This window comes from Oryctolagus cuniculus, chromosome 2 (assembly GCF_051225735.1).
Source record: "Oryctolagus cuniculus isolate XC-2025 breed Fujian yellow rabbit chromosome 2, ASM5122573v1, whole genome shotgun sequence".
NCBI lineage: Eukaryota > Metazoa > Chordata > Mammalia > Lagomorpha > Leporidae > Oryctolagus > Oryctolagus cuniculus.
The window spans coordinates 180314183-180333827 of NC_142868.1; the positions used below are offsets into that span (position 1 = coordinate 180314183).

The 19645-nt window shown below is 45.2% G+C and overlaps 1 protein-coding gene across 3 annotated transcripts; it reads right to left on the minus strand.

Moving 5' to 3' along the window:
• Positions 1 to 468: 468 nt before the first annotated feature.
• On the minus strand, positions 469 to 19617 carry GPN1 (GPN-loop GTPase 1). 3 transcript variants are annotated; one of them, XM_070069298.2, is made up of 14 exons: positions 19485 to 19617; positions 18738 to 18831; positions 16999 to 17038; positions 15985 to 16080; positions 15179 to 15216; positions 12347 to 12425; positions 12045 to 12139; positions 10709 to 10754; positions 10172 to 10318; positions 9146 to 9228; positions 7730 to 7769; positions 6567 to 6657; positions 4086 to 4193; positions 469 to 2143 (listed from the first exon to the last, which is right to left on the minus strand). In XM_070069298.2, the coding sequence occupies exons 5-14, from the start codon at positions 15211 to 15213 to the stop codon at positions 2058 to 2060; spliced, it is 810 nt and encodes a 269-aa protein (XP_069925399.1). In that variant the 5' UTR covers positions 15214 to 15216; positions 15985 to 16080; positions 16999 to 17038; positions 18738 to 18831; positions 19485 to 19617; the 3' UTR covers positions 469 to 2057. The 3 variants fall into 3 exon arrangements, with proteins under 3 accessions (XP_069925399.1, XP_069925398.1, XP_069925400.1); XM_070069297.2 differs by lacking the exon at positions 15985 to 16080 and adding an exon at positions 16162 to 16228; XM_070069299.2 differs by lacking the exons at positions 15985 to 16080; positions 16999 to 17038.
• Between the last annotated feature and the right edge of the window lie 28 nt (positions 19618 to 19645).

Below are 19645 nucleotides of genomic sequence, written 5' to 3' on the forward strand. Positions count from 1 at the left end.
GTTTTCTATTGTAGAATACAGGCCTTGTGAATTTAAACTCTTTTAATAGACACCAAAAATAAGACAGTTTTAATTAGTACATTACTGTATAAAGCATCCCAAGCATTGAGAATAAAGATGAATGTGATAGCAAAATAAGGTTATACTTTAACAAGTAATTTTTACCTAAGCACTTCCTGTTCTAGTCTTCATTTTCCCATATTAATGTGATGGTCATTAGGCAGTTTCCATAAGTAACCATTCAATTAGCAAATATTTATTATGTGCTAAGTCCTCTACAAGGGACACAAAGATGACCTAAGACTTAGTCCTTACCTCTAGGGAACTTTTTAGCATAGGGAAACGCAGGTACTACGGAGGAAAAGCAAGTCTGTTGAGTCTGGCTTTGCATGTGGTTTCCTCTTAATTTCACATTTTTAGACCAGTGGTTCCCGCTAGTTATGGAATATTGAAATCAATACATCATGGTAGAACAAAAACACTTTTATTGCTTTAGAATAAATTGGGAAACAGTCACCAGATGGTCAAGATTAGAGCCCTTTAATAAGGCAAATCATGTGAGGATTGGTACCCAAGATTCCCCTGGCCTGGTATTGCGTCACAGGCTGAGTTGGGACAGTGGTTCTCAGACTAGTGTGCACCAGCATTACCTGGAGAACTTTTTAAATATTGCTGGACCCCAGCACAGAATTTCTGATTCAGGTTTTGAGAGATGTGTTTAACAATTTCCCAGGTGACACCAAAGCTGCTGGTACAGAAGCCACACTCTGAACCACCAAGTTGGAGGGTAGACTAGGCAGGGATAAAATTCCTTGAGAGAACTATGCTGGTTTGTTTTTTTTTTTTTTTTTTTTTGACAGGCTGAGTGGACAGTGAGAGAGAGAGAGAGAAAGGTCTTCCTTTTTGCCGTTGGTTAACCCTCCAATGGCCACCGCGGCTGGCGCACCACACTGATTCGAAGCCAGGAGCCAGGTGCTTCTCCTGGTCTCCCATGCGGGTGCAGGGCCCAAGCACTTGGGCCATCCTCCACTGCACTCCGGGCCATAGCAGAGAGCTGGCCTGGAAGAGGGGCAACCAGGACAGGATCCGGCGCCCCAACCGGGACTAGAACCCAGTGTGCCGGCGCCACAAGGCCCACGGCGCCGGCCCTTATGCTGTGTTTTAAGATCCTGTGAAGACTGTGGAGGTGGGACAAACCTTTATAATGACTGCTGCATATGAAACAGCACCTGGCCCAAATCCATGGCCTTTGAATAAATCACTAGAGATATTTTACATTAAGTTCAATACAAACAGGACTGTCTCTGTGCCTGGTTACTAGCTTATGTGTACACGGGAAACTTTATTTCAGTAAACATCACCTCTGTATTGAAACAGGCTTGGACATGTGGCTTTAAGCCTCATTGTTGAGCAGGAGAATTGAATCTAATTGTGATTAAATAGTTTTCTAATATGAAATCATGACAGACAGCTTACAATAAAGTTAAAGTCTTTATCCGAGTCACCATTGCGATAGAATTCTTCATTAATCATGTTTTCCCCCCAAACCTGTGCTATAATGAGCTTTTCAGTGTGAGGCACAGTTTGTACTAACATTGAATGGTTGCCAAGAAGACTCCGCTGCCACTGTGGCCAAGCTCACGCCTCCCTCCTGCATTCCTGCTCAAAGAACAGCAGCTCATGGGGCAGAGTCAAGGGCAGGCAAGATGCTAGGGAAACAGGCTCCGGCTCCGGCTCCGAAACGGAGATCTGCAGTGGTCGCAAGCAAAGCCGGTTCCTTCCCATCCATCAGCAGCAAGAGCACTTGAGTTCAAAGGACAAAACTTGAACTTCTATGCATGTTAATCCTTCCTTGCATAAAAACAAGGAAAGGCCAAGGGAGAAGCAGCATTTAGCTTCCCGGTCCAAGGGGCTTCTACCCCGACTGCATTTGAGCCGTAAGATTTCCTTACTAAGAGAAACTGTGAGTCTGAAGAAAAGTGTCCTTCATAGTCATCTCCAACTGGAGTTCCAAAATTCTGGACTTATAGAAGCAAATGGGAGTTTCCCAAAGTCTCCTATTTGTCGTTTCTCTTCCAGTACTGTGCCATTGATTCTTGCATAAAATTCTGGAATGCTGGCTCTTCATGACTTTCTTCTGTAACTGTAAGAAAAAAAGAAGGGAAATTCTTTTTAAACTTTTACACAACAAATGGATTAGACTCCTGTCACAGCAACAAGATACATTATTTTTATGAAACTAAGTATCACTTCTCCCAATAAGGAAATGTCGCCCAGAAGCGTGCTATTATTTATCATGCTGCCCAAAATGTAAGTAGGGAGACTACCTCTCTCATAAAGTAGTAATTAAAAGGTCTCATTTGTAGGTATTTTTAACAAAGAGAAATGAAAACACAACAAATATCTATTTGTGAATGTTTATGGCAGTTTTGTTCATTTTTTAAATTTTATTTTAAATTTAATTGAGAGAATCCATCCTCCATTCGCTCGTTCACTCCCCAGATGCCGAAAACAGCCAGGACTGGGCCAAGTCAAAGCTAGGAGTTAGGAACCTTTTCTACCTGTTCCCATGTAGGTGGCAGGGACACAAAGACTTGGTCTGTGTCTCTTAACTCCCAGCATGCGCAATAGCTGGAATCTGGAATCAGAAATGGAGTCAGGACTCAAACCCAGCCACGGATACAGGATGTGGGCGTCCTAGGAAGGGTCTTAACCACTGCACCAGCTGCCCATCCTAGCAGTTTTATTCCTAACCTTTAAAATCAACCCACATGTTAATCAGCTAGGAAAGCATAACAAACCGTGGTACATCCATGTGAAAATATTACTTCGCAATAAAAAAATACTATTGATACATGCAAAAATATCAAATGAAAGAAATCCAGTGCAAGAAGCTAACTACTGTGAGTGACTTCCGTGTATGTGACGTTCTGGAAAAGGCGTAACTGTAGGAACAGCTGTGTCAGTGGCTGCTAGGAACTCTGTGTCTGGGGAGGGGACTGAATACAAGGGATCATGAGGGAACTTTCAGGGGTGATGAGTGCTGTGTATGCTGATTGTGATGGTCTTATCATAAGACTGGATACATTTGTTAAACTCATCACACCAAAGAGGGTTTGTGGAAAGATGGAGTTAAAAGTTTTTTGTTTGTTTGTTTGTTTTTTTTTTTTATGACAGGCAGAGTGGACAGTGAGAGAGAGACAGAGAGAAAGGTCTTCCTTTTGCCGTTGGTTCACCCTCCAATGGCCGTTGTGGCCAGCGCGTTGCGGCTGGCCAGTGTACCGCGCTGATCCGAAGCCAGGAGCCAGGTACTTATCCTGGTCTCCCATGGGGTGCAGGGCCCAAGTACTTGGTCCATCTAAAATGGAGTTAAAAGTTAAGTTTATTTTGATGTGAAAATATTTTGAAATCTATGGAGAGTTTTTCCTAATTCACATTTCTCATGGATTTTCTGAATATCCCTTATGTGCATGGGTTTAAAAAATTTACACTGAAATAAATTTCTTTTAATTTCACCTTCCACAAACTTTTTGAAGTACCCTCATATATTTAAAAGGGGGGAGTTTTACTGTTTATAAATCAAATCTCAATTTTTTATTATCAGATTTATTATCTGATTAAATGAGACAATTTACAAATTAGCACCCAGCGAAAGAGTCAAGCGAGATCTGCTCTTGTTCATAGCTAACAACTAAGTCCCCTCACAGTCCACAGTTCTACGCTATGTGGAAGGAGGTTTCCAGAGCTATTCTGCCTGCACTGTTCAGTCCTTTCTGATGGTTTTGATCTCTGCTAAAACTCCTTGAGTACGGTTAAAAACTAATAACAACAAACAAAAATCCTAGGTTCCTCTCACTGGGTAACACCCAAAGATGAGAAGACACGAGAGCAACCCAAGGCGTGTAAGCCGCTCGGCATTAACGCTTCCACAGGAAGGCCGGGAACGCTCAGTGAGGAAATTCACCCCCTCCTCTCTCCCGTCGCTGGCTGCACGCTGAAGGTCTTCTCTCACAGGGAGAATCTCCTGAGCAAACGATGCAAGGGTAAGTGCTGTTCTGCTTCCCAGCCACCGCAGTCAGCCTCACCTCTGTGGTCAATGTCATCAGTATCACTGTCCGCTTCCTCGTCCTCTTCATCCAAGGTTCCTCGAGTCAGAATCAAGTCAGAAGGCTCCAGCACAGGAGACAGACTGTCTACGGTGGAAACACCTATCAGTACATATGCCTCCTCAAAAACACGAGTCAGAAACAGTAAGTGACTCTGATTCTAAATTGGCAGGATGCAAGTGCTCATGATAAATTATACGCATAAGATCTTACTTCTTCTGTCTTGTTAGCAGTTATCACTGAACATTTTAAAAAATTATTATTTCTTTGAAAGGCAGAGTTACACAGAGAGGAGGAGAAACAGCGATCTTCCATCTGCTGGTTCACTCCCCAAGTGGCCACAATGGGCAGGGCTGGGCCAGGCCAAAGCCAGGAATGCGGAGCTGCTTCTGGGTCTCCCATATGAGTGCAGGGGCCCAAGCGCTTGGACCATCTTCCACTCCTTTTCCCAGGTGCATTTGCAGGGAGCTGGATCTGAAGTGGAGCAGCCAGGGCTCAAACTGGCACCCCATACGGGATGCCGGCGCTGCAAGTGCAGCTTAACCACTATACCATAGCACTGGCCCCTACTGAACATTTCCATAGATGTTTAGTTCACAAAGTACTTTCATGATCTCCATAGCTCATGGAATCACATTTAAGATCCTGGGTAGGAAATAGGGGCGAGACTCAATCCCAGGCATTCAGATATGGGGTGAGGGTGTCCCAAGCAGCAGCTTAACCCACAGTGACACAACACCCACCCTGTGACTTACTTTGAAATGATTCATAAAAATATACATTTATATAATAAATGGTGTTTTACACACACACACGAGAGAAAAGAATACAGCAGAGTCACCAGGGACGGCTGAGCATGAGGACGGAGCAGGTGTCCGGGCTGTGCTAGAGGCTGAACAGTCCTGGGACGCTCAGGCCTCAGCAGGGAGCTGCCTGGCAGCCCCGGGTCACAGAAGGGAAAGCGCTACAGGTTTATGATTTGATTCAAATGATCCACGACCCAGAAAAGCCCAATACTTTGGAAGAATGGAGGTGGTGTGGAGGTTCAACAGACAAATGAAGAGGACTATGTGGTGGTTATCAGGTTCACGTGAACAGTAGCTCATTGATTGCTCTTTGGCAAGTCTTACTGGGCTGTGCTTAAGAGGAAAACTTCAGTGGTGGTTCCCATTTAAACATAAGCTGGAGATACACATTTCTGAAAGAACTCACTCAGCAGAAGACATCAACAAGTCCATCAATGACAAAGAGCGAGAGGCAGCTGCAATGGAGAATCCCAACTTAACGGGAAATTGTGGAACAGTGTGTCCTTGAACCTGACTAATAGCTGTTTTAAGAGCCACTGAACTGTAATTGCTTGCTGTATTTGTTTAAACTCTTTGGAAAATATAAAAGACTCATGCTTAATACATAGGTGATTTGTACCTTAAAGTCTTTTTTAAAGGATTACTTCCTAAGCAAGATTTAATGATAAGGTAGGACCTAAATTGTTCAGTGTGGAACATTCTCGGGATTTGTTTTTTTTTTTTTTTTTTTTTTGACAGGCAGAGTGGACAGTGAGAGAGAGAGACAGAGAGAAAGGTCTTCCTTTGCCGTTGGTTCACCCTCCAATGGCTGCCGCGGCCGGCGCGCTGCGGCCGGCGCACCGCGCTGATCCGATGGCAGGAGCCAGGAGCCAGGTGCTTTTCCTGGTCTCCCATGGGGTGCAGGGCCCAAGCACCTGGGCCATCCTCCACTGCACTCCCGGGCCACAGCAGAGGGCTGGCCTGGAAGAGGGGCAACCGGGACAGAATCCGGTGCCCCGACCGGGACTAGAACCCGGTGTGCCGGCGCCGCTAGGCGGAGGATTAGCCTAGTGAGCCGCGGCGCCGGCCCCATTCTCGGGATTTGTAACACTTAAGTGATCAGACAGAAAAAATATTTTATAGTTACTTTGTCTAAGATGAATTGCTATTTTTCTGATGCCTATTCTGATACAACTACTTTTCATGTCAAATATCTACTGTGCCTGAATGTGTTCAATTTAAATTACTTTGTAAGCTAAATAAAAAAGATGATTTTTGTAATAAAAAAAGGAATAAGTAAGTGTGGTAGAACATGAACATTTTGGGACTATGCTCAAACAATATTTGGCCATGGCCATTCTATGTACCACTGTGCCACTTTTGAAGTAAATCTGAAATCAGAACAAAATAAAGAAAAGGGAGTAGGGGGTAAGGGCGTTAAAAATGTTAAGACAGCAGACATCAAGTATCTTGGTGTAGCAGAAACTACCTGAAGGAGGAACTCAAAGTAGTATAGTTGTGTACAGTTTTTCTAGAGGTTTGTATCCATATGTACATATGTGTGTGTATAAAACCACATTTTCTTTATCCTCTCACAGATAAACATACTCCAGCTAAGTGGAAATAAGTGTATTTATCCCCCTCTTAGTTCCAACACCAAAACACCTTCCAATACCTTTGGCAGCTCCTGTGTCCAAGGCCACAGAGCCCATATCTTTCCGAAGGCGTTCCAGCTGCTCCTTTTGCTGCTGGCTCTGTGCACTGGCCTGTATATGGAGAAAAACGACACTGTATTCCAAAAACAAGGCCCAAATTAGATGCTGGACTTTTAAGTAGAGATGAGGAATTGCACAAATATTACAGGTTACTTAAAGATTAAGGAAGATAAAGAATGGCTGACAAGGGGACACAAACGCCGTGCAGCATTGACCCAGATTACAGCAGAAGCCCAGACTGCAGGGCTCTGCAGCCCGGGTTAGAGAACTCAGAAATCGCACATAGAACACCAAGTAGACATGGCAGTGTGCCTTGGCCTGCAGGACCCAGCAAAGGCTCTGTGGGCAGGACATCTGATTATCTGGTAAGAATTCTTTAACAAAATTCTGTATCTCACTTTTATAAGTTGACCTTGGATTAAAAGTGGAGTTGGTGGGCCGGCGCCGCGGCTCACTAGGCTAATCCTCCGCCTTGCGGCGCTGGCACACCGGGTTCTAGTCCCGGTCGGGGCGCCGGATTCTGTCCCGGTTGCCCCTCTTCCAGGCCAGCTCTCTGCTATGGCCAGGGAGTGCAGTGGAGGATGGCCCAGGTGCTTGGGCCCTGCACCCCATGGGAGACCAGGAAAAGCACCTGGCTCCTGGCTCCTGCCATCGGATCAGCGCGGTGCGCCGGCCGCAGCGCGCCGGCCGCGGCAGCCATTGGAGGGTGAACCAACGGCAAAGGAAGACCTTTCTCTCTGTCTCTCTCTCTCACTGTCCACTCTGCCTGTCAAAAAAAAAAAAAAAAAGAAAAAAAAAAAAAGAAAAAAGAAAAAAAAGTGGAGTTGGAGCATAAGAAGGGCTTAGCACATATAATAGGAAAATCTGAACTTTGAAAATTCAAATACAAAGAGAATAAAAATAATTAAGGAGCCTTACTGCATCCAGATAAAAACACACAAATTTAATTTAACAAGTATTTGAGATAAAATGACATTTTGTCCGTAAGACCTCAATACAGATGGGAAAAATTTAAAAATACATATAAGATATACTGATAGTCAAAACAAAAAGCATCAGTGTTCACAGGATTAAAACTGTTTTCTTAATGGCTCTAAAGTATACAAACTGCCCCCTTTCTTACCAATGATTTCTTTAGACGCTCATATTCAGGACGATACTCCCTGGAAAGAGAAACACTTCCTAAATTCCTTTGTCTAATAATCTATCCCGCCCACCCCACCAGTTCTGTTTTCCTAAGATCTTACTTCACTGGACATCAGATCTAACAAGTCTTAGTCACTGGGAGTCTTCCCCTGTGGAATCTAAAGCCAGTGCCTGCCCCACTGTGAAACCAGGCAGGGGACCAAATCCCCACTGCTGGGCTGAAAAGATAAAAAGTGGGCCGGCGCCGTGGCTCAATAGGCTAATCCTCCACCTTGCGGCGCCGGCACACCGGGTTCTAGTCCCGGTCAGGGCGCCGGATTCTGTCCCGGTTGCCCCTCTTCCAGGCCAGCTCTCTGCTATGGCCAGGGAGTGCAGTGGAGGATGGCCCAGGTGCTTGGGCCCTGCACCCCATGGGAGACCAGGAAAAGCACCTGGATCCTGGCTCCTGCCATCGGATCAGCGCGGTGCGCCGGCTGCAGCGGCGGCCATTGGAGGGTGAACCAACGGCAAAGGAAGACCTTTCTCTCTGTCTCTCTCTCTCACTGTCCACTCTGCCTGTCAAAAAAAAAAAAAAAAAAAAAAAAAAAAAAAAAAAAAGATAAAAAGTGGAGAGGCCATGACAGATGAGTTCATCATTCACTTTGAGATGAATCAAAGAAGATGGGCCTCTAGAGCTTAGAAGTCCAATATAGAATTAAACGGTTTAACCAAGTGCCAACCATCAAAAGGTACAGAAAGCCTATCCTGAGGCTCTGATAACACAAAAGAATCCTTATCTGATGAGCCAAAATCAAGAGAATCTAAAACCTCGATGCAGCTGTTAGGATCTTACAAAATATGAAGTGTATGCTAATAAGCAGCCGTCAGGCCATGCCCTTCAAGCAAAAGGAATGCAGTGCTAATAATGGCGAGGTTACAGCTGCCTTTTGTGAAATGTGCTTCCTATGTGTCAGCAATCCTGCTGAGTCCCTTACATGTATTTTCACAAATAGCCCTCGCAGGGACCTCACACCAAGTCCAGCCCACTGCCTGTCTTGTAAGCCAGTTTTACTGGAACACAGTCACGATCGTTTGTTTGTGAACTGTCTATGGATGCTTCTGCCCTATAATGGCAGGAGTAAGCAGGTAGCCACAAAGCCTAACGTATCTGTTACCTGGCTCTGTACAGAAAAACCTGTATGATCCCTGTTCTCTAACATTATATACTTCCACTTCTTTTTCTGTTTTTTTTTTTTTTTTTTAAGTTAATAGGGACTTGTTACCCCTAGTGTGGTCAGATCCAGTATACATAAGAAAATAGTGCAAACCTAAATGCTTTGCCTGGCAAAACTGCTCTCATACCAGAACTAAGGGTCACTATGAATGTCACTGGTGGACTCTCCTTTGTCCTCACCTCTCATACTCCTCAGCAGCACTGGTGACGTGCACGAAGAGTTCATCCAAGCCAGTGCCCAGGACAGAGGAGACGCCCACCACCTGCCACAGAGGATGCTGTTATTTTTAAATGGTGTACATTTTGTTCAAATATCATAATATCTTCATAAAAGAGGTTTAGATACATTACGAAGTCTCCAGCAAAAAGCCAAGCTAAAGCAGAGCAAAACAGCATACCTACTCAAAAAGTCGAAAACGAGAAAGATAACTAGAACCAAACAAGCCACAGGACTTATTATCTAGTCCCTAACAAACCAGACCAAATCACACTCTGTTCTCTCTATACCTCTGCTTTGACAATAAACATACTCCCTGCAACCTGCACCCATTTTTGTTTAGGGAAATCTTTGATCCTTCCTCCAAAAGATACCTCTAACACTATGCTCTCCAAATCCCCTCCTTTTGATCTGTTCCCTCACAACCATCAGACTCAACTCCCAATCTTTCCTAAGATACTCACCACTATGCTTCTATCATGTTTCACTCCTGCATGCAACCTTCTCTAACTGGACCATAAACTCCAAAAGTGGGACCCTACCTTATTTATCTTGTAAATTTCTACAGTTTTTCTGTTATTATTATCATTGATTTGAAAAACAAAGAGACAGACAGATCTCCCATTCCAAATGCTGCCACCAACTGGGGGCTGGGCCAGGCTGAAGCTGGGACCTGGGAACTCAATCTGGGTCTCCCATGTGGGTGGCAGGGATGGAAATACTTAGGCGACCATCTGCTGCTTCCCAGGGTGCACACCAGCAGGAAGCTCGAATCAGTAGTGGAGCAGGGACCTGAACCCAGACGCTCTGATATATAGGACACAGGCAACCCTAACAGCATCTTAACCACTAAGCCAAACACCTACCCCACCTCCATAGTTTTAATAAGCAATGCTCTAAAAGTTACTTTTCAGAAAGTAATGAACTTCCTTCCCAAGCCAGAGTCAAAGCCAGTCCTGTGGACAATGTGAGCAGGAGAAAGAGCTTACCCGGAGTGAGCTGTAGAATTCATCTAGCACCAGGCTCATTGAACGAGTCAGGTTACTGACATATGTAGTCTCTTGATTCAAGGCATCTTGGAAAGCCTCAAAATCCTGCATCCACTCCACTGCAAAGCTGTGATCAATGATGTCAGTCTGCATCAGAGAAAACTCAACTATCAGCAATCAGAGAGGAGGTCAGGTATTTAACAATGGCAAAGAATTAATTTTTCAATTAAGTGGAAATAGCAAAGAGCATAACCTCCACGTGTTTTCTCTCTGCTTCCCCTATTTCATTCTCCATTTCAATAACCCACGAGGAAGTTCTAGTTTGTTTTTATGAACTGCCACCTCCAATAGCCCGTACATGACACTTGAGGGGCTACTCCGTGCCAAAATTCGTTGCTTAAATCCGTTTCCTGGAAGTGTCCATGATTTCTGAACTCTCCAGCACCAGAAATGATCGTTCTCACTCCAACACTTCCCGACAGCCACTAGGTTCTGATGCAAACACAATGCTGAGTAGGAACAGAAGAGTCTACTTACTTTATTCATGACCACAATGAACGGCAGCTTGGTTTTGTACAGGATGCTGAAAACCAAACACCAAACATTATTAGTCAAAACTGTCTTGCCCAGTGGCAGCCTACTAAGTAAAGAGAAGGGAAGGGCTTCAGACTGTAAAAGAATTAGGTATCCATTTTCACATGGCACTCACGTGTTCTCTCCCAAGAGAATAACTACCACCATCACCAAGCAAACAACACACGCTCTCACCACCTTGGGGTAATAGTGCTTTGACACTGATCCTGTTTTTTGTTTTGCTTCTTAAAAATAATTGCCTTTTTCAGGGGGCAAATTGAATATTTAATGAATACTGATAATAGTCTGGGTACTTTGCCAATCACTTTTATACGTATTATCTCCTTCAATCCTTCTTTAAAAAAAAAAATTATTATTCTTGGGGCCGGTGCCGTGGCTCACTTGGTTAATCCCCTGCCTTGTGACACTGGCATCCCATATGGGCGCCGGGTTCTAGTCTGGCTAGAGGTTGCTCCTCTTCCAGTCCAGCTCTCTGCTGTGGCCAGGGAAGGCAGTGGAGGATGGCCCAAGTGCTTGGGCCCTGCACCTGCATGGGACACCAGGAGAAGCACCTGGCTCCTGACTTTGGATTGGTACAGTGCCAGCCATAACAGCCATTTGGAGAATGAACCAACGGAAGGAAGACTTTTCTCTCTGTCTCTCTCTCTCACTGTCTATAATTCTACCTGTCAAATAAATAAGCAAAAAAGAAAAAAAATTAAAAAAGAATTATTCTATTTATTTCAAAGACAAGAGTTATAAGACAGAGATGCTGGCACTGCAGGCAGCGGCTTTACCCACTATGCCACAGCGCCAGCCCCTATTCCTCAGTCTTAATGCACCAACACTGTCTAGTGAGACACATCCTTCCTCTTCTAATGGCACCATATTTGGGGTAAACCTGTGCATTTTATAATTATGTATAAATCTTTTTATTCATAGTTCATTTATTCATAGTTTATCTCATTAAATTTCATTCTATCATAACATGCAAAGATAGTATTTAGGCTAGAGGGTTCTCTTTTATTCAGACTTGGATTTCATTCAACTGGGAGCGACTCCCACAGGTTCATACTCGTAACAGCAAGGGAAGAATATGAGAAGGTGCCGGGAGAATGCCAACAGCTCCGGGGCCTCTTTTCTCCTCTGACTTTCCCCAACACATAGCCACTAAAGAGATGGCAAATCTGAATAAGCACAAATCCAGGGGTAAACTACCAGGTCTCAAAAGCAAAAGGAAGAAAAGCAAGAACGAGGCCTCACACCTTGATGGAATACCATGTCCACCAAAATCAATTACCTGCAGGCATAGAGCATGTTGGACATGAAGGTCACTGGGTTAGTACTTCGCGAAGTGTCCATCACGTAGATGACAACTGTTGGAAATGAGGATGCCTAAAGCCACCAAATAACCAAAGCCTTGGTCAGAGGACTCACGCCTTGTCCAAACGCTTTTCCAATCTTCTTTATCAAGAGAAAACCACTTTAGGAAGAGTGTGCAGAGCGTCTACAACTCCCTCCCATGTTAATATGACAATAAAAAAGAAGCAAAGCCAGTCTAGCCCTCTAGCTGCACTAAGAAACAAGTTCAAGAATACTGACCAGGGCCTCAGTAATGATTGTTCCAGAGGCTGACCAGGTGAATACTTCAATCTGTCCAGGTGTGTCAATCAAGACATATCTGTCAAAAAAGACCATGAAAGAAGTGTTACTCTTACACCATGCTAAAAGATATTCCATCACTGAAAACACTAAGTATCTGTTTACACAAGGCTCAAATAACCGCTGCGCACTGCCAAGTCTAACTTTCTCCCATTGCCCTTACACTAGCCTTTGTTCAACGTTCAAAATTTATGCTAATAGGCAAGAACAGCAGACCAGGAATTGTGGTAGACGGTCACAGGGAAAACGGTAATAATCGTAGAGAAACACTGAATTAAAAATGAAAGCCAAGCAAACTCAGACTGTAAATCTCTTGGGAAACCATCTCATTGCTTAGGGTTGGGGAAGGGGAAAGTTAACAGAGGGATATGGGTGTGCTAAGCTGAGAAATATGGGATTTCTCTTGAGGGGATAAAAATGTTCTAAAACTAACTATAGAGGTGGTTGCACAATTCTTGGAATACACTAAAAGCCACTGTACACTTTATATGGGTAACTTTTATGGTGAGTGAATTATATTTCAGTAACACTATCTGTTAAAATGGGCAAAGAATTTTAAGACTTTCTCCAAAATAACACCAGTAACCCATAAATACATGCAAAGATGCTCAACCTCATGAGTCACTAAGGAACTATAAATGAAAACCACGACATACTGCTTCACGCCCACTGCAATGGCCATCATCGAAAACAAGGACAGCAGCAAGCACTGGTAACGCTGTGGAGAACTCTGTTGCTGGTAGCAATGAAAATGGGGTAATCACTAAGGGCTGAAGGGAAGGGAAATCAATGACGACTAACGAATATGGAATTTCTTTTGGAGTTCATGAAAATATTCTGAAATTAGATAGTGGTGATCAATACACAACCCTGTGAATATACTAGTCCTTCAGTGTCCTCGGGAGACTGAGTCCAGAGACTACCCTCTAGGACATCAAAATCTGGCAATACTCAAGTTCCTTCTATATAAAGTGGCACTTATCTGCAAATAACCTATACGCATTCTGTTGTACACTTTAAGTCATCTCTAGATTAGTTACAACTCCTATTAGAAGGTAAATGCTATATAAATAATTGTTGTATTGTTTAGGGAATAAAAAAAGGTCTATAAATATTCAGTACAGAGCAATTTTCTTTTTTTTTTTTTTTTTTTTTTTGACAGGCAGAGTGGACAGTGAGAGAGAGACACAGAGAAAGGTCTTCCTTGGCCGTTGGTTCACCCTCCAATGGCCGCCGCGGCCGGCGCACCGCGCTGATCCAAAGCCAGGAGCCAGGTGCTTCTCCTGGTCTCCCATGGGGTGCTGGGCCCAAGCACCTGGGCCATCCTCCACTGCACTCCCTGGCCACAGCAGAGAGCTGGCCTGGAAGAAGGGCAACCGGGACAGAATCCGGCGCCCTGACCAGGACTAGAACCCGGTGTGCCGGCGCCGCAAGGCGGATTAGCCTGTTGAGCCGCGGCGCCGGCAAAGCTATTATCTTTTAAAAAACACCTGTAGTGGCCAGCGCCGCAGCTCAAAAGGCTAATCCTCCAACTGCGGCGCCGGCACACCGGGTTCTAGTCCCAGTCGGGGCACCAGATTCTGTCCCGATTGCTCCTCTTCCAGGCCAGCTCTCTGCTGTGGCCTGGGAGTGCAGTGGAGGATGGCCCAAGTCCTTGGGCCCTGTACCCGCATGGGAGACCAGGAGAAGCACCTGGTGCCTGGCTTCAGATCAGCGTGGTGCGCCGGCCGCAGCGGCCATTGGAGGGTGAACCAATGGAGAAAGAAGACCTTTCTCTCTGTCTCTTTCACTGTCCACTCTGCCTGTCAAAAAATAAAAAAATAATAAAAAAAAAAACACCCTGTAGTATAATCTTTTATAAAATATATGTGGAATGCTAGTCACTGAATAATAATAGTTGTCCCTAGTGGGAGTCAGTGACAGTTTCATCTCTTAATTATGCCTGGTTTGAATTCTTTAATCAGCATATACCTCTTATTATAAAACAGTAAAATTATTTTTTTTTAAAAAGAAAACCTATTAACAACAGTTAACTATGCATAATATATGAAGAATAAATATTCTGTTGTATTTCAGTACTTTCTAAATTAGAAAATTATTTCTCTGAATCATGTATTTAAACAAGGGCTAGAAAAGTCTACAAATGCTTAAATGTCAACAAATATGGCTTCCTAGGAGAAGGCAGGCAGACAAAGTCTCAAAGCACGTCCCAAAAAAACTTAGGGGTTGATAACAGCAAATTCACTTCTACAATGTACAGCACCCAAATGATATTCTTGGCCATCTCACTTCTACGCGGTGGAATGAGAAGGCCATGCCAAGATGGCTGCTGGTAACAGAAACTGCCTGGCAACAGGCTGTGATTGGATGGTTTCGGAAACCATATGGCAACAGAGCCTGACTGGCAACAGGCTGTGATTGGATGGCTTTGGAAACTGCCTGGCAACAGGCTGTGATTGGTTAGGGCATAGACCACCCCTTGACCGGATTGACTGCCTTGGCTACATAAGCTGCTGTACCAACTGAAATAAAAGAATCTACAGGCTGCTTGCCTCAGGACTGCTTTCACCCAACTCCCGGGGTCTATGTGGGGACTCCACGCCTCTTGCCCCCACCACACTCCTCCTCTCAGAACGAATCCACAGCAACACTTCTAGTGGTTTCATCTCAATCTGCAAGCTTTCAGAGCTTGCTGTTATCCCAAATCCTCCAAAAAGCCTAGAAATGTACAACTACAGAGTAATAGAGAGGGGTGGACCTGAAGGCACTTACTTAGACATGTTCTGGGCCTTCTCGATAAATTTCATCACCTAAAAGAAAAAGATGCCAATTAAAACCGGATCTGATTTCAATACAAAATCACGGGGCCCTCTCTAGGGTAGCATGCCTCACAGAAACCATCACCTGCTCAATCTATGTCCTCAATCTTAAGAACTTAAGCAGCAGGGCCGGTACCATGGCACAGTAGGTTAATCTTCTGCCTGCGGCACCGGCATCCCATATGGGCACTGGTTCTAGTCACGACTGCTCCTCTTCCAATCCAGCTCTTTGCTCTGGTCTGGGAAAGCAGTAGAAGATGGCCCAAGTGCTTGGGCCCCTGTACCCACGTGGGAGACTAGGAAGAAGCACCTGGCTCCTGGCTTCAGATCAGCACAGCTCCAGCTATTGCAGCCATTTGGGGAGTGAATCAACCAATGGAAGGAAGACCTTTCTCTCTGTCTCTCCCTCTCACTGTCTGTAACTCTACCTCTCAAATAAATAGATAAAATCTTAAACAAACAAACAAAAAAAACCAACTTAAGCAGCACAGCCACATCAGCAGCACCACAGCTTCCTGGGGCAGCACACATACCTGAAAAGCTTGGGATTTTTTCTATCACTATCAAGTCACACATTCTGATGCTTTGGTCAAATATTAATAGACTGTCTCATGGACTGATACCAGAGTCAAAAACTAATTATTATCCAACAAACTTATGGATGTAGATCACAGAGAAAACCTAAAGGAGGCAAGCATTTATCACAAGTAAAAAGCCCCATTATTTTCCATTCCAGGCCTTCTAGGCCATCCCACTCACCTGTCCCCCATCCCATCTTCAGGATAACACAGCATTAACACAAGCCAGTTACAGGTCAATGCCTATTTCCTATATTTATGTTCAGCTTGCTTCCTTCTTTACCAATATTTAAGTTAAGGCATGTAACAACCACAGGTTTTTACACAGCCCTGTATACATACGTAAAGATAAACATACCTGATCAAATCTGGTAGCAAAGAGATTAAGTGAGGTCACTATACCGCCGTTGGGCCCAAGTCCGTATCTAGACATTAAGCTGAGGACTTAAACAGCTTACAGGTTATATTACAAAACTCATATCTAGAGGATCACTCACACAAACAGCACCAAGTTGTCAGTATTCCACTAATGGATTTTGGCAACCTAATCCTTGACAGGGAAACATTCGCTATGAAGGTCTTCATTCATTTCCCATTTTAGGGATGACTAGGCAGAGAGAGAAGCAAAGTAACCCAAATACAACAGAGATGCATCAGGCAGTGGCAGGCTGCCGGCATCAGCCATCAAGATAATCTACATAACCCTTCTGGCTCTGATCCTCACTAATCAAGCAAGCTGCTGACCATGTAAGTTCTCCTACCTTGACTCATATACAGGGAGAGCACACATTTCACACAGCAATGTACTAACAATTAATCCAGCTACACACACTCATGTCTGAGCTTCCTGATCTGAAGAGGTGCTATTCAATGGATGCAGCCTCGAAGGCAATGCTACCTTGAGCACCCAGGCAGCTGCCATCTCACCTTTCATTCTGTCTAGTCTCTACAGCCACCTGCAGTCTGTGGAGATGGTAAGAAAGCTGAAACCAGAAGTGGAAACAGTGTTTCCGATAACCTACAACATCTCTTCCACATTCACCTTGCATACTCCTAATAAATTATGAAATTTATAATGAAAATTATTCAAGGCACAATCTATGTTTTTGTCTTTCACAAGGAAAGGCAAAAACACCACACAGACAGAAACTAGCCAGCCGCGAGACAACACTGAAGTAGATGTAGCAAAGGATACTGTTTCATGACTTCTTTATACTTCACAGTGTCACGAATATCTGAGGGGGGGGGCAAAATAATTGCATTTAATACATAACAATATGATTTGACACCCACCCCACCGCCCTTAATGTCCTGAGCCAAGAGCCTTCTCAAGTCATCTCTGTTTCCACTGAGGGAAAAAGTAAGTTTCTCTCTCGGTATCTGAGTTACTTTTCACACTGTTCTCTGAAGTTTGCACCTAAGATCACTGAATTTCTATAGAAGAAAGAAGCGAGACTGTGAGGGAAAAAAAAATCAGAAGGGTAAAAAGTTTTCCATCAGCATCTTCCTTACCAGCAAGAAACGAAAATCAGCCTTGAAGAATGAGAGCTGGGAGCTCTCAAGTTATGGGAGGAATGTCTGAGACAAGGTGGAAGTTCTACACAACTTAAATCATTAGTGACTGTACGGAAAAAGAGGGCTAAAATTTTAAAGCTTGTGTCTTACTAATTGCACACTGATGAAAAATGTGACACAGAGAAGGTTTTTAAAAAGGAATTAAGGGGTGGATGCTTGGCCTAGTGGTTAGGCCACCAGTTGGGACACCTGTGTCCCATGTCGGAGTGCTGGCGTGCAGGCCTTTGCTCCATGCCCGATTCCAGCTTCCTGCTGGTAGGCGCTCTGGGAGGTACCGGTGTTGGCCTTGCCATCAGGTGGGAGACCTGGACTGATTCCTGGGTCCTGGCGTTGGCACCTGATCCTAGGCCCCTGCAGGCATTTACTTAAAAAAATTTATTTGAAAGGTGGAGCTACAGAGAAAGAGGGAGAGAGAGAAAGCGAGAGAAGTTCCATCTGCTGGCTCACTCACCCCTTGCAGGCATTTAAAAGTGAGCTGGCAGATGGGAGCTCTGTCTGTCTCTGTCTCTCAGATTAAAGAGGGAGGGTGGGTGGGTTTAAATCTGTCTAGTAATATCTACTTAACCTATCCATCCGTCTGTAGACTTCTGCCATCAACTTTTTTTTTTTTTTTTTTTTTTTTTTTTTTACAGGCAGAGTGGAAAGTGAGAGAGAGAGACACAGAGAAAGGTCTTCCTTGGCCGTTGGTTCACAGCGCTGATCCTAAGCCAGGAGCCAGGTGCTTCCTCCTGGTCTCCCACACAAGTGCAGGGGCCCAAGCACTTGGGCCATCCTCCACTGCCCTCCCGGGCCACAGCAGAGAGCTGGAATGGAAGAGGAGCAACCGGGACTAGAACCCAGTACCCAAATGGGATGCCTGCGCCGCAGGTGGAGGATTAACCAAGTGAGCCACGGTACCAGCCCCATGATCTCTGTCTCTTAATATGTGGTCTTTTATTGTATTTGGGGTATAAAAAGCTTGGGGGTGGGGGACACAGGCACTGTGGGGCAGCAGGTAAGGGACTGTGCTACATATGGAAGTACCCCCCATATGGAAGGGCCTGGGATCAAGTCCCACCTCTACCTCCAATCCAGTTTCCTGCTAATGAGCAACCTAAAAGGTAGCAGATGATGGCTCAAGCACTTAGGTCCCCGCCACCACATGGGAGGCCAGCATGGAGTTCCTGGCTCCTAGCTTTAGCCTGGGCGTTAGATAAAGGCCAGTGTTTAAAAAGGAGAATGTTTTATAAAGAAGCCTGTTTAGGGACTGAAGAATATCCAAGAGAGATAAAAGTACGAAGTTCAGAAAATAAAAAAAGTCCCTGAAGACTGGCAGGCTGGAGGCGTTCCCCTCTCTGCGTTAGGGCACAGTGTACTCACCAATGTTGGCAGGAAAGGGGACTTCGTGCACAGCCGGGTCCAGATTGATCACATAGGGCGGGGAACCTTGGCTGTGCAAGTGCCCAGTGAGCCGCTGCAGACAGGAAGATGGGAGGGGGAGGGAGAGGAGGAGGGGGTGATCAGGAAGGGCATTTCCACTCCTTCACCCACCGCCCTCCAGCCACCCGAAATATCCACCCTGCTTCCAACATCAAATCTCGGCTCAAACGCTACTTTTCCTTATCACTCACCTGACAGAGCCTCCCCTACTCTTGCCCACTTATTAACTTGTATTGCAAACCCATATGGCGAGTATCTTTCTATCTCCTCCATGAAAGTAAAAACCTTGTAAACCGCATTTTCGCCGTATGCCCCATGCCTGGAACATGAGAGGGGCCCCAGAAATAACTTTTTTCGCAAATCTTCACCGAAACCCAATGGGTTAACACCGAATCTATCTACTCCATGCCTTGTGAGTCTGCCTTCGAGAGGCTGGCAACTTCCCCAGCAAACAGTTCCAACACAACGTGGTAAGTCGAACCGAGTGTGCACAGAAGAGGGCTTCAATGAACACAGGCGCGGGTCCGCTATGCCTCAGCCCACGAAGCAGCCGGAGTTCGGTGAAGTCCCTGAAAACCACGCGCCGGTGTCCTCCAACTCCCCACGGACTTCCGTCGCTTTCTCCCTGGCCTTCTGCCCGCCACCACCTCTCGCGCTGCCCTACCCAGCCCGCGCAGTGTGCGTCACCTGGACAAAGGTGGTTTTCCCGGATCCCGCCATCCCCAACACCAAGAGGCACACGGGGGGCCGAGGACCCCCGGACGCCTGGGGCTCCGCCGCAGCCGCGAGCGCCGCCATCTTTGCTCAGGCCCCGCCCCTCACCACAGAGGCGCGGCGTGGCTAGAGAG